The 15,055-nt window shown below is 32.7% G+C and overlaps 1 protein-coding gene across 2 annotated transcripts in view; it reads left to right on the forward strand.

Moving 5' to 3' along the window:
* Positions 1–15,055, forward strand: part of LOC106689696 (puratrophin-1) — an 898,854-nt gene that overhangs the window by 14,110 nt on the left and 869,689 nt on the right. The window contains exon 1 of one of the 2 annotated variants that reach the window (XM_067051912.1): positions 14,199–14,349. The exons of the other annotated variant lie outside the window; for it this stretch is intronic. Coding sequence (XP_066908013.1) covers positions 14,302–14,349 — 48 coding nt within the window. The 5' untranslated portion in view covers positions 14,199–14,301. Of the gene's footprint in view, positions 1–14,198; positions 14,350–15,055 lie in introns of those variants that run through there. 2 annotated transcript variants of the gene reach the window in all.

Raw genomic sequence — 15,055 nt, forward strand, 5'->3', positions numbered from 1 at the left:
TGTCAGCTGACAGTCCGTAACTTATATATATATAAATAAAAGTTAAGTGTTATCAGGTTCCAAAACTCAAGAAAGGAATAAGGGACAAGTAATGACTCCCAGTTGCAACATACACACACAACACTGCTTTCATCTCAGCGCTCCTTTATATGGATCATACAATCAGCTGACATCGGAGTAGCAGCTGATACAGGTCGTAACTCCCCCCACCAGTTTAAGCACATTCCTCGTAAACTAATACTATATAATATAATAACATAGAAAAGAAAAACAATAAAGGAAAACTATTTACAATTCAAATAATATTCTATACACATATCATTGTAAAAACTGACAAGCTCCTCGAAGTAAATGCTATATACATTATTTAAACCTAAGAACAAAATAAAACAACTATTGATTCAATACATAAATAAGCTAAAATGGAAAAAACAAACAATATTTACAAAAGTCAAAAACAAGCCTAAACTAAAAACAAGAAATAGAATAAATAACAAAATTTTCTGTAATATAATCTGGTTGTAGATGGCAATTTGAGAATACTCCAGTTATTATGTTGTCATTGGAAGTTTTAACTGTTCAATATGGACAGTTCTCCTCTTTTTTGGTTCTTTGATACTTTCTACAGTGACAATATTGTATTTCTTAATAATTAAGTATCTTCTTACCGCTGTTAGACTCCAACTTTCTGTACACGATCTTGATCGCTCTCATCCTGTCGGTGACCTTTAAATTCTCCCGCGCCACCTTCTTGAGATTTTCTTTTTACATTCTTCCTCGTGCCTTCTTCTATATCTTTCTTCGAACAGCATTGCTTGTTGAGTATCTCCTCATCGTCCACTGCCGTGCTCTTATAGTCCCACCGGTGTCCTCGTAGCCCAAAGAGGGATCTCAAATGGTGAAAACAATCGGAGCGCTGCAAATACTGCTTCCGACGACTTTTCCTGGTCCTGGTGCGCCATTGCCGCCTTACTGAAGAGATCAATTATGGTGATCCATACATTCTAATGTGAACGTATCGATCTGCAGATCGTTGAGCGGTGCATCTGCGGTTGCTGTCTCCTCTTGTCTCCCTTTTGGTAGGTTTCTGTCATGTTTCGTGATTAGACGAACTTCACAATTTCCTACAACCTCCGTGATTCTCTTTTTGTATCTCCCACCAAAAGTACTTTCTCTTTAAGGCGTGCAGGGTCTCCGATATTCCGCGGTGATTTGTCTTCCCATGGTGATATGCTATGGTCACCTTATTTTGCCGTTCGTCTTCCTGGAGGGTTTCCACAATCTGCTTGCAACGGACGAACCTTCTATCTATCACTATTTGTTCGCTGTGCCATAGCCGCTTGATCTTCTCCCTGACAATGGCATTGCCCACTTAAAGGTGATGAGTTTCTCTGGTCCCTAAAGCATTCTTCAACACTCTGAAAATTTCGTCGTCCTTCACACCTGGCTGTGACCAAATAGTCGTGATTTTGCTGCTCCTATACTTGCTACATTCAACTTTGAGCAATCCAGTGGTTCTCGTCTTCCATACAATCTGTCGCCTCTTGTCATTCATGATGTCCTCAAATTCCTCCGTATCTGGTATTCCTTCCTCGGATCTCTTGTTAGACAAAGATTCGTACCTATCCTCTTCCTCCACCACATTCTGTTCTTCTTCTCTGGGTGTCCACTTCCGCAGGAATTGTCTGGACGATTCTCGGGCCTCTACTGTGTGGACGATTCTTCTACTGCTTTTACTGTAACTGCTCGAGACAACCAATCGGCTACCACATTTTCCTTTCCTGGTTTATATACTACGTCTATGTTGTACTGTGCGAGCAGCTCCTTCCCACGCGTAATTCTAGCCGAAGACTCCCTTAACTTTCCTATTCGTTGCAGAGGACTGAGTTCAGTGTGTACCGATTCCCCATAAAAAATCGTCCATTAGGCGCTGAAAGGTTATGGGGGCATTTTTGAGTCCAAACGGCATTCTTGTAAATTCGTTGTGGCCCCTCTCGAAGTGAATGCCGTCTTATGTTGATCCATAAGGTGCATTTTAATTTGATGATATCCGGCCTTCAAGTCCAAAGTACTGAATACCGTTGTCCGGATTGGATACTATTCGTCTACGGTATTCTCGTTCAGCTTCCTGTGATTAATCATCACCCTTTACTTTTTGGTTGTTTCACCAGGTGCGTTCTTCTTCATCACTGCCCACAACTTAAACTTTGAAGCTCTTCCCGGATGTGGTGACGTAGCGCCTGCGGGAGAGGAGATCCTCTCTTTCACGTATGTCCTCTCCACCTGTCCCTCTACCTCACAAGGGCCACCCAGGGTGATTAATTTTCACTGACATTCTTGAATCTGGTAGTGTGTGTCCTCTCTCCACTATACAGCTTTTCTAGGGCTTCTCGGCAAACGATGGTGTTGGAACCGCCGGTGTCCTCACACCGCACTCCTGCTATCTCTACTATAGACAGACAGCAGCTCTTCTCCCTCCCGTTATAATTCAGCAGTGTGCGGTCGCCACTCTGCCGATATCCCCTTCAGCTGCCTCGCGTCTTCCTCTCTCTCCTTCTTATCCTCCTGTCTCCTCTCTGTCCCCTTGACTACCTCGGTTCCGTGGCTCCTCAGTATCTTCTTAGGTCTCCGACGTTCCTGATGCTTCCGTGGATTCCCCAGATGATCTTCTCAATCTCCAGTTGCTTCTCCGTATTTGGTGGCCGTTGATCTCCATCGGTTCGCCCCGGTTCACATATCTTCTTCGGTACATGTATGGGCACTGTGACTATGTCCCCCTCATTTCCGCATTTGAAACACCTGGTGCGCGGGCACTGCGCTAATAGGTGTCTAATCTTTCCACATCCGGGACACTTGTGGTCCTCTTGCCGACTGTTGCCTCTGTATTTTGTCTGGTTCGGTTTGTTTCTCCGATTTCTTGTCCTATCCCTACCGCTAACTTGTTATTCTCTCCTTTGCCAAGAGTTGGAAGTATTCCTAGTCCGATTGTATTCGATCCGAGTCCATCCCAGCTCTTCTGCTTCCATTCGGGCCTCCTGTTCCCGGGTGCTTCTGTCTATTAGTTCCTGAGGACACTCTACGAAGGAGCGTTTCTTGGCATTCCCTCCTTCCCCAGCTCTTTCGCCAACTGAATTTTCAGTACATTTTAGACGAATTGCATCCGACCCTGAACCTGGATTGTCTCCCTTATCTCATTGAATTTATCGGCGATTCTGTTGTATCGTGCCCGGAGTTTCGTAGCATTCTGCCCATTAGACTGTCTCTAAATATGTCCTCTTCAGAGGTCCACCATCCTCCTCCAAACGTCTTCTTCAATCTCTCGTTGATAACGCTCCAGAGTGTCTCCTCATCCGCTTGAATTTGATTGGGGATATTTCTTTTCACCGTGCAGAGGACTTAGAGCCTCAGCATCCTCACTGGCAAGCAGGTTTTCCGCTGTCGCTTTTATTCGACCTATCAGTCTATCACCCCCTTTTAGAAATCTCTCAAGATTGGAAACTGGCTTTTTTTTTAGTCCTGGACGGTTGCCATGCGGACTTTGACCCATTCCAGCATCGTGGGATGAGCTCCCGGTAGTTAAAAAGACTAGACTACCTGAAAAGACTTCCTGTAATGGCTCTATCTCCTGGTTGCCTGCAGCTAGAGATTGGTTGGCTGCAGCTGGAAGTGGGTTGGTGAAGTTCGATTATATTGATTCGATTGAAGAAAATCTTTTATTGCTTGATATTAGCGCAAAAGCGTAATGAAGTACATGGAAATATTTATAATAAAACGTAAATTTCAAACTTGGAAAACCTCTTGAGAGTTAAGTAATATCTCGAAATGATAATATTAAATTTTAAGATAATATATTGAGCATAATAATAAAAGACTTAGCGAACCTCAAGGTTCGAAGCCGATACAAACTGTCGCTGTCTGCAAACAATGGTACTTGAATCAGAATGCATAGGATCCAGCGTGGTTATCAATATGCGTACACTTAGAATAGTTGTTCTGTCAGATAAGGATTTTAATCCTTTAAACTTCGATGTAAAAAGCCCCTTCAACATTCTGAGCTACGCAACTTCTCACAAACTCGGAGAATCGATGCCGACAACAAACGATAGAAAAAAATAATTATATATTATAATAAACAGGCCTATTTTAGAGGTTTCTTAATTAACCAAAAAAGTTTTAATCTATTAATCATTTTTAAATCAAACTACATATAATAATTATATAAATATGTTTATATATTAAGACAGGATAGTATAAATCTAATAAATGGTCTGAGTGGCGATAGGAAAAAACTGTGACAGAGTAAGATTTGTGTAAATACAGAGAAAACCAGGAAATCGTCAGGAAAATGGCGGCATTTGAGCGCCTTACCATGAAATCTCAGTGAATTCTCTCTAATCTGAAACAAATTATCACTTTAAACGGGGGAGGGGGGCAGGGTTGTTTAGTATAAAACTGTGTAAACAGTTTTTTTTGTTTTAAGACTAGCGATCATATTCACAGGTAAAAAAAGTTTAATTAACAATCAAAAATGGAGGAAAAACTGAATTTATCAACTTTTTACACCAATTTACATTTTAGTGGTATTTGTCCCATTACAGTTATTGTTGGTTTTTACATTAACATACTATGTTGTTTCCGCTTGAGCCATACGCTGGAACTCATGGGGAATTAGTCTGGACTGAAAAAATAAAGTAAATCTACAACATAATGACAGTTTTTTTCGAATAAGTTGAGGATTTATTGTTGTCTCAATAAAACAATATAAAAATATTTTTTAAATGCTGAAGAAGTATTTTCTGATGAGAAGTTATTGAAGATCAAAGCTCATTTAATAAATTTTGTTGTCGCAATTCCCCTATTCCACCTAAAAAATTTATTTAACGACAATATTTCGACTCACCTCATATTCGGTAAGGCTGGTAATGGGGCCATCTTCGAATATTTAATAATAATTTTAGGTTATTCTTAATATTATAATGGAAAATATAAAACAATATCATTATTTGGGGTCTTACTTAAGAATTCATTCAAGAGTTCATTAGATATTAGTTTTAATATATTTTTATATGGGTATTATTTTTTCTAAATATAAAACCATCCTATGTCCCGGTTTTCGCAATAATTAAACACAATTAAGTTAATTAACTCACTACCTATGAAGCGTGTAACTAAGTAAGGCCGGACACATCTTTCTTAAAAAAACCGCTACTTTCATGATAATAGGTTCCCGTCGTGAGAACTTATATTAATTGCGCACTTCTTAAACCGTTATACCTCTCCTCTGATAATGCCTCTAATCTACGTACAACGAAACCAGGGTCTATTGTCAAGTGAACCTCTAGATCATTGCTCCCAGAAAAAAAAAACCTTTATTTCGTAAAAAAAATATATACATATAAAATTGTAAAAATTCAAACATTTTAAAACTATTATGAGGTATTTAATTTACCTACATAAACACAGAGCAAATGCAACTGAAAAATTAAAATAAATTTAATTTAATTTAATAATAAATTTAATAAAATTAAATTTAAAAAAAAGAGAATAGAAAAATATCACTCTGAGAAAAAAGCAAGGATTGATTTGTCAATTTAAATCAATAGTATCGTCAATTATCTTTTGAAGGAAAAAAAATTGAATTTTTTAAAGATTCAATATTTTTAATTTAATGATTGGTGTTTAGAGCAGTCAAGATTCATTCCTCCTGAGGTTGAATTAAGGATTCATCATCTTCCCATGTTTTGTAATTTATTATTCATTTTTCCTCACACCTAGGTAAGTCCTGTGGTATGGAATTCTATGTACACAGATTTTTTTCTCTCTTTGTATCCCCTTTTTTTTAATATTGAGTCGAAATAACACGGTTTTTATCAAAAAGATAAAAAATAAACAATAATAATAAACAGAATATATAAAATAAAAATAGAATAAATAAAATAAAACTATATATGATATTATAAATCATAAGGTGACTAACCTCAAATAAAAAATATCAAATATAAGTAAACTAAAAATAATAAACAAAAATCAGAATTATAAAATACAGAAGATAAATTAATAGATAAACCAACAAAAGGAAGTGAAAAAAAAGACTTTACAGATAGTAATTACCCGCATTTCAAAAGTTTTTACGGTCATTTACCCACATAATAGTAACCTATAAAATGTTCAGCATAATTTCCTACAACAGTTACACATTAATACAATAGTAAAAAAAAAAAAAAGGTCAAAACATAAAATCCGATGAAGACCAATAAAGTTTTGTATGTTTGCTCTGATTTTATTTACAAAATAAAGTATCGACACAATAATTGAACTCTTACTAAACAGTTTGTGTAGCGAACTTGCTTCCAACGTTGCTAAGTCGTCATGGCGATACCAACTAAAGTGTTATATTTCCATTTTACCACTAAATTTGTAGTATATAAAATACAGATATATCACAATAATAATATCCTAATATGAATATGACAACATTTTTTCGCAATAGTTTTATTTCATATCTCCTAATATTGATATTAAAATTGAACCACTTTTTATATAAATATTTTAAAAAAATATATTCATTGATTTTTTTTTCTTTTAATAAAGATGTTAGTTGTACGTTTAATCAGTTAATGCATAATTAATTCTATTTTTGTTTTCTGCCTTTTTTCCAATTTATTTTGTGGTCAGTAATTTAACTCACTGCCCTATAAGTCTTCTAGTAATAAATTTAATTTCTTCTAATTCATGTTTTTAGTAAGTAATTCAATGAAGAATTTCTTCATTCACTAATCAGTTTCATAAGTTTATAGGTGTTATAAGTACTTTAATTAATTTCATTATCTAGTTTAAAGTTTTTTTATGTGGTATAAATATAATTAAATTAAAACATATAAAAAATATGTAATTATCGTCCTAGGTAAGGCAATTACAAATTTAAGATTTATTACTTTAAATTACATTTCCTTCAATTCAATCTAAACTCTCTTTCTTTTTCCCTTTTAAACAATAAAAATATTCAGGACAAACATCTCGAAATATACTTTTTACTATTGAATTATGGAACTACTTTTGCAATATATTTAAAACTTTCAATACGAATGATACTGATATTTACAATCTTGTACTTTACCCGACTTACATAATTATAATACACGTGCATTAAAAACGTCACAAATTATGTATATGTTTTGTTTTTAAAGTATAAATTATGAAAAAAAAAATGTTTACGTACAATAGACGTACAAATGTCTGCCAGCACTTAAATTAAAGCTAGCTTGATGTACTATAGATTGGTTAATGACATATATATTCCTAGTAGTAGTAGGTTTCATAACATTTGCTTAAATCTGTATGTTTAATGGTTCTGAGATATAGTTTATAATTAACAAAGGTCATGTCTGAACAACTAGTAATCAACATCTTGTAAATTTATATTGGTAAAAATCATGAAAACTACTACTCCTACGAAGATTAACGTCATAAATACTGTATAGCACATTAAACTAACTTAATTTGAGTGTACAATCCCTGATAATCCTCCGAGGCGTCTGATGAAGATGTCTTCGGAGCCTTCTGATTGAAATTAATGCTTGAACTACCACAAATGGGTTCACAAAGTTCTAAAGATATAGAGCTGAAAATTTATTTATTTTTTTAACGTTTCTAACATCCGCCATTTTGTATTCCCCTAAACTATGGTTTATATCATCAATTTTGACTAGTACTAAAACATAATTTTCATTAGATTAATCAAAATTTGGGGTGAAGTAACTGACTTCATACACCTTTCACTTTCATAAACTTTTTTTTACGTGAATATGTCATGCTGTTAGGCAATACGGGTGTTTGAAGGAGTGGGTACAACTCATTGTTGCAATACATCTTTTTCTTCTATAGAGGTCTTGCTGGTGTAATTTCTTCTCTCCTACCAAAGATGAAATGAGTAGAGCCCACAGCTTCCTTCCCACACACGAAGGTTGATGTTGATTTATATCAAGAAGTTTTTTGAAAATTTAAATACTCATCAAACTACTTTTTACCCCTAAGGAATAGTCTTAATTCTTTATCCGCAATATTTTTTTTCCTTTGTGCTCGAGCATATACCTGGCAGTTACCTAATTAATTCTTAAATTTTCTTCGACATTAAGTTAAATCAGCCTGCAAAAAAAAAACACATTTCATCTATTTGAAGGTGTGTTCACTTACGTATGGATTAAAAGAATATTATAACCCAAAAAAATTCTGTAGTTATTAAAATTACCTCGTTAAATTATTTATAAAATTATGTGAATTTCATCTTGACAAACAACAGTGTGATTTTACTATATAGAGATGCCTAAGGTTCTTCATTCAGCAGAATCGGAATATTCATCAGTATTCTTTGGTAGCTGCCCATGAACACCCACAGAATGTAAATTACCGCGGTTCATAGAAAACTCGTGAGATGGGTATTCGGTTCCTTTTCTGATGTTACACCTTATAAAGCTACTCCAAGCTCAAAACATACATGGAATCGTCATGTATGAAGCGAATGTAGTCTTAAAATCAATAAATGAATTTGGTACCTCCGATATTAGGAGTAAAATTAATTGGAAATAATTGTTTGTCAAATATTAGTTTTAAAAAACTATTTTTAACTCACAATAAATTTTTAGAAAAATGGTACGGTGAGCGTTTTTCGAAAAAAAAAAAAAAAAATCAGATTAGATTGAAGGACGAAAATTATGAACAAAAGTTTTTAATTTTTTTGTTATTAATAAAATTGAGTTATTTTAGTAACAAAAAGTTCGTATTTTAGGGTTTCTTGAGATAGCAATATCAGATATAACTTTGTACTTGCCGAGAATACAACGGATTAAAAAAATGTAACATTTCCTTTAAGATTTTGTCTAGACATTTCCCGCAACAGATTCATCTATTTTCCTTTTTTCCTCTTTCGGTTATTCAGAAAATTCTAATCTATTCTATATTTTTACAAAAATGAAAAAAAAAATTCAAAAATGAAAAGAGTTTATTTTTTCATAAAACAAAAAAAAAATGAAGCGTGCTTTACATGAAGATTTGATATAAAAATCGTCATTTAAGCCCTTTTAGTCTGTTAAAACAGAATAAAACCTATCTGATATTGAAGAACACTTGATTACTCATTGATGTATCGATTTTCATCAAAGTCGTTGAATTTTTTTTAGAGAAAATCAATAAATTACATATATTCTGCTTATAGGTAAGGAAAAGCATAGACAGACTCCTTCGTTACGTCCCATCAGCCCTCCAACATATCCCATCTCTCATACTTGTTTAGGTCTATTCGACATAACCATACCACATTTGGCTTCTGTCCAATCCACATCAGCTACGCAATTATTATTTTTTTAATAGTCTAGAGAGCAGATAGGTTAATGTAATTATTAATGCAGGTTTAGCGAACCCAAAGATTCGACATCGATACCATCAATCGCTCTCTACATATATCTGTCTTGTCACACCCGGACCCAAATTCACAAGATCGGTCTCTCAACTACATCTTGGTGCATCTTGCGGACGAACGTGTGAGATGAGTATTTATTAACTTTCTTGAAATCTGTTCGTTAGCCAGCCCTACATACCTTACTCTCCTACATTTTTGTCGTAATGCTATAACCAATATTATATTTGGCCCAATATTATATTACCCAATCCGGTGTTGTGTAGCCTTTTAAATTCTCCGATTAACTCATCCTTCATCGTTGCGAATATTTTGGGGCAATACTTTATTTTTAGGAATCTCGATAAAAGAGACAACGACGCTTCTCATCCGTGAAGTACCGACAATAATAGTTCTTAAATTCTAAATTCCATGTTTCTGGACAGAAAGCCCGAGCTAGGCAATTTCAAAAATGAAAAATAACACGCATTTCCCGCCTTTATTCCTCATCAACTTTGAATAATACATAAACCTCTCTACTTGTTTAAATGTATTTCCATCTATATCTATATCATATATATTGTTGCCATTTTTGCAGCTAAGCATATATTTCGTTTTATAAATATTTATTTTGAAACCTTTTTCCTTCATCTACGTAGTTGCATCTGGTTGTAAAGTTTCCTCATCTTCGCCTAACAGCATCATTCAATCAAAATATTATTGATAGCGTACGATGTAATGGAGTTAGGATAACAGAAATATTGACAAGTCATATGTGAAAAAGCAGTTTTAATATATCTTAATTTAATTTAATATAATTTAATGTCATCTTTACGACTGACATGGAATCCTCATACAAGACTGCTCCTCGGTTTCGACTATTGCAACATTTACTAGACAAGTGGTCCAAAATTTCAATCCATTACAAAAGACTGATCTGCATGACAGTTATATGGTAAACCATCAAATTCCTCCCGAATCTAATCCTTACAGTTCAAAATCCTTCGTAAAATCTTTAATGCTCCTTACTTTGTCCCTAATCAAGTCATCCATCAGGACCTCACAATGTCCCATATGTTGCCGTTTTGATCAGAACCAGGTATCAATCCTTCCATGATAAACTTCACAACCACCCAAATCCACTTGTTTCTAACCTGGCTTCTCCTTTATTACCTAATAATCCTCATAGCCATCTGAAAAGAAGATGGCCTCGAGACCTTCTCCTCTAGAAATGTTGTTACGGCGGGTAGGGGTTCGAAAGGAACCTTTACTAGCCCAACCGTGAAAAGGAAAGAATAGTCGAATTTTGTTATTTTTGTATTTTTAAATTAGTAAACATAATAAGAATAGAAAAACAAAATATACAAATTAGAAAAAAAAGAAAGATTAAAAGTATTACAAAACTAAATTAATTGAACAAAAGATTAAAAAGTCTTATTTCACCGGTGATTGGTGGGGCCCCGGTTGTGGTTGTTCTGATTGGACATTCTCGTGGAAGTAGATCGACAAAAGGGACGTACGTCCGCCCGCCTTGTCCTCTTGGAGGATGAGTTTAAGAAGTCCGCCCGCCGTGGCTAAGATGATTTAGCTGGCAAAGATGGCCAGAATGCTGGTAACTACGAGTGCGTAGTGAGGAGATAAAGGAGATGATACGTGTGTGCAAACGTAGAGGCGCTAAGAAGTAATCTGTCTGTTTGCAGTATAAAAACAACAGAGAGGGGATTTGTTTTGTTTTTTATATCATCTGTCACATTGTCGATTACCGATCATATGTTGGCCACAACAAATGTTATTGGAGTTCTATCAATGGATAGAACATGTTTGCATCATGTCACTATGTCACTAACAGGAAATTTACTTGTTGTATATATTTTTATACAGTTGTAGATAACAATAAATAAATTATAAAAGAAAAAATCTTTCTCTTTCTTACGATTAAACTTGCAGTAGACAACAAGGTGACCTTCATAGAATCATTAAGTGGCTTTGTTTGGGTTATTCCCACAATTACATCCATATCCAGTTTTCAAATCTAATATTCAACCATGATGCGACTGCTGTTCTTTTAAGTAAAGGTTAAAATAAACCAAAAAAGTTACTAATTTGCTTTATTAAATTTAGTGTTTATAATTCTAATGCTCTCTTATAAAATCTAATTTTTATTTTTCTACGATTCATACATTACTTTGGAAATATTTTCTTTTCCGACATATTGACATATTTGCGTTCCATTCTGCCCTAAATTATTTCCTAGAAAATATATTCAATTTAAAAAAATTCAGAAGTAGAGAAAATGAATGGTCAGGGGGAGGAGGGTGGAGCGTGCGGTCAGCTAATAAACACAAATAAAAAACATTATACATGTTTTCAATTTTGAGACGGGAATTTGTTGTTTATCCATTGGATGAATGGATGGACACCATGATCAATTGGTATCCATTTTAAGTCTCAACACTATTATATCATCAACAGTCCAACGTTTCGGCCAATTCAGCTATCCTCAAGAACAATCTAACAATTAACAGCTTTAATTATACGTTCATTTGGAATAATTTTAACAACAACGTTATTACTGATTGTTTAACATGCCTTAAATATAAATAAACACCTTACATCCAATTATTAAAAAAGTTTTTCCGGCTATTCTACCCTAGGCATTAATAACAAGGCAAATCACCCTATGAAACAATAAATTAATAGGGAGTAATATTAATTATTAATAAACTTGCCTAAGATTATGTCTAGTTACCTATTTTGTCACGATTTCATTAATTTTAAAAGGTTTAATTTTTGATTACTTAACACCATCAACTATCTTATCAACAAACTATTTTTAATCTTACATAAACTCAGGTCATGCCCATAATTAATTTATTTCGCATTGCTTATTAGTATAAATTCTTATTGTTTTTATTATTAAAATTAATTGTAAATAATTACACGCAATTTACCCGTATTTTTGGTAAATTAATTTTGCTCAAAATCTCTACGTAGTGTTTCTAAATAATAAAAAAAATTTTGTATCTGTTTTAAAATTTACTGTATAATTGATGTTCTCTAATATATAAATATACTAAAGTATTTTTCTTTGGAACGTATTGTTGAAAAAAATTGAAAAAAGATGATTTCAATAAATTGTTTGAAGCATTATATAGTCACCACAGATTAAAGTTTACTATGAAATTGGAAAATGAAGGAAAAATAAGATTCTTAGACATGCTGATATGAAGACAAGGCAAGGATATAATCACAGAATGGACAATGAACAATTAATGCGTACATCATAATAAATGCAATTGTATTACTTCATATATATTACATATTATTTGTAGCTTTTGATCATTAATTAATATTTTATAAAAACATTTTGGTATGAAAACTGTTAGAACATGACATATTAGAAAATTAAGGACTCTGTTTTGCTTTTAACTAAATAAACAAATTATTATTTGAAAGCTTGGAAAAGTCTAGTTTCGTCTGTAAATTCCACCTTACCAACTTAAAAAGTTAATATTATTTTTGTTTTTGCTAAGTTTATCTAAAATTGTAGCATTTCATTTTTATTTTATCGGTATACAATTTCATTTGTCAAACTATATTGGTTTTAACTCATCCCAAAATCAATTTATCTCTGACCAGTACTGTGACCGTGAGTCAACGAATATCGAACCTGAAATTATATTTAAAAGAAATACACATAAAATAGGAATAAATTAATTATAGATTTTAAATCTATTAAAAAATGTTTGTGTTGTAAGCAGAATAATTAGTAATAAATGTTAAATAAATTATATTGAAAATGTAAATTAATGATTTAAGAAAAATTATGTTGTATGATAAGGTAATAACAGAGTCCTAACCTGTTTAAGGTAGGTTAAGGTTGCAAATGTAAATGAAAGAAAGAAGAGAAGTGGATAGTAAAAGTTTTAAATTTAAGATGGAATTATATAGGAAAAAATATGTAAGTAGGAATCTATTTTTAAAAAACAAAAGTTTTATAATGTTATGATATTATTTTAATGATTAATTTATTTAAAGATGGGACAAAGGCAATTAGCCTGCATTTTTAAGATTTTAAAAAAGAAAATGACATCAAAATGAAGGTATCCTTGAGAATGACCTGAGTGTCGAAACGTTGGAAGGTTAGTAAAGAATAAAGTTGAGAAAAAAGGATCAAATTTGTTTTTAAATAATAATTATTATTATTTTGGTTTAAATAATAGATATTTCAAAGAACAAAATTGATATAACTCCACTTTTATAGATGTTATAAAGGCTTACATTCTCTTACTAAATCGATTTGATAGGATATAAAAAATATTATTTTATATTTAAAAAATAGGAAGACAAATTATTGTCTGAGGTAGTAATTTTAAATGTTTTCTCATCTTGGAAGGATTCGTTGCCTCGCACCCTAATGATAGTAAAATACAAAAATTGTGAAAATAAAAATTTATTACTAAATTTTATACTGACAAAAACAGTTTTATTTTGACTACGCTAAATTTATTTGGGTATAATTTTTTTTTTTAGAATTTATAAGGCCATCTGTAGCTCTGATGGTTAGGCGTAGGTCTATCGTTCTGAGATCTGCTATTCACGTCCGCATCACAACAAAAGATAATTACAAGCTAACATTGACCTACTGATATCTGATAAATGGTTTAGTTACTTGACGAAGATGATACATAACATTGTGAAGTTAAAATAATGATGGCTTGTTCTTTATCTCTAAGTAAACAGATAAGTGACGTTTCGATATTGACGAACTAATGATAGTACTTACAGATCAGTCTGGCGACGTATCGCCAAGTTGAAAGTTCGTGATGTACTATGTTATATATGTGTTGTACTCGTTAATTAATTTTTTTGCTGGATTGAAGGAAATTTAGTGTTCACACTGGAGCAACATGGAACTTTACGAGCTTCTACATGAATATACTAGATTCCATGTCAAGGTATTATTAATTGTTCTTATTAATTTTGTAAATTAAAAAAAGAATGCGGGAAACCAACTAGGATAATTAGTAATAGTTTTAAATTAGTCAAAATATCCTGATATCGTCTGTAAAAATTAAAAGTGTTGTCAAATATTCTAAGAGAACTGTTTTTCAATTCTAGTTACACGTTTAAGGAAGAAGTTAATTTGTAATTCCGATGTACGTCAATTAATCTTTTCGGAATTTTAATGAATTACGTCACCTATTTATTCAAGTCTTTTTGGCAGATAATAGATTACCACGATAAAATTCATAATCAAGGATTGCAAAATTTGTCGTCAAACATAATCCCATCTAAGTGTACTAATGATATCAAAATAGCATCCAAAATGAAGCAGCAAGAAAAAATAAAAATCCACTTGTTTTGCCGGAGAGTAATTTAAAATTTGCTTCCAATTTAGTTTTTAAAAAAATAATAAATTTTGTCCAAATATGAATGAAAAAACATTTCAGATTAAATAATTTTAACAATAAGATAAGTTTTAAAATTCTTGTGGATATTCATAGTTTATATATTCTAGACATATAAGCTTAAAAAAACCTAGTAAATCAGCAGACGTATTTAATTTAATTTTTCAAACCGAGATTAATATATTGTATTAATTGTTAGGTTAGTGGTTTATTATACCTTTAAGGACACTATTGACATATCAGTGGATTATAT

Source organism: Halyomorpha halys, unplaced genomic scaffold (genome assembly GCF_000696795.3).
Source record: "Halyomorpha halys isolate HHAL.00 unplaced genomic scaffold, Hhal_1.1 Scaffold47.1, whole genome shotgun sequence".
Taxonomy (NCBI): domain Eukaryota; kingdom Metazoa; phylum Arthropoda; class Insecta; order Hemiptera; family Pentatomidae; genus Halyomorpha; species Halyomorpha halys.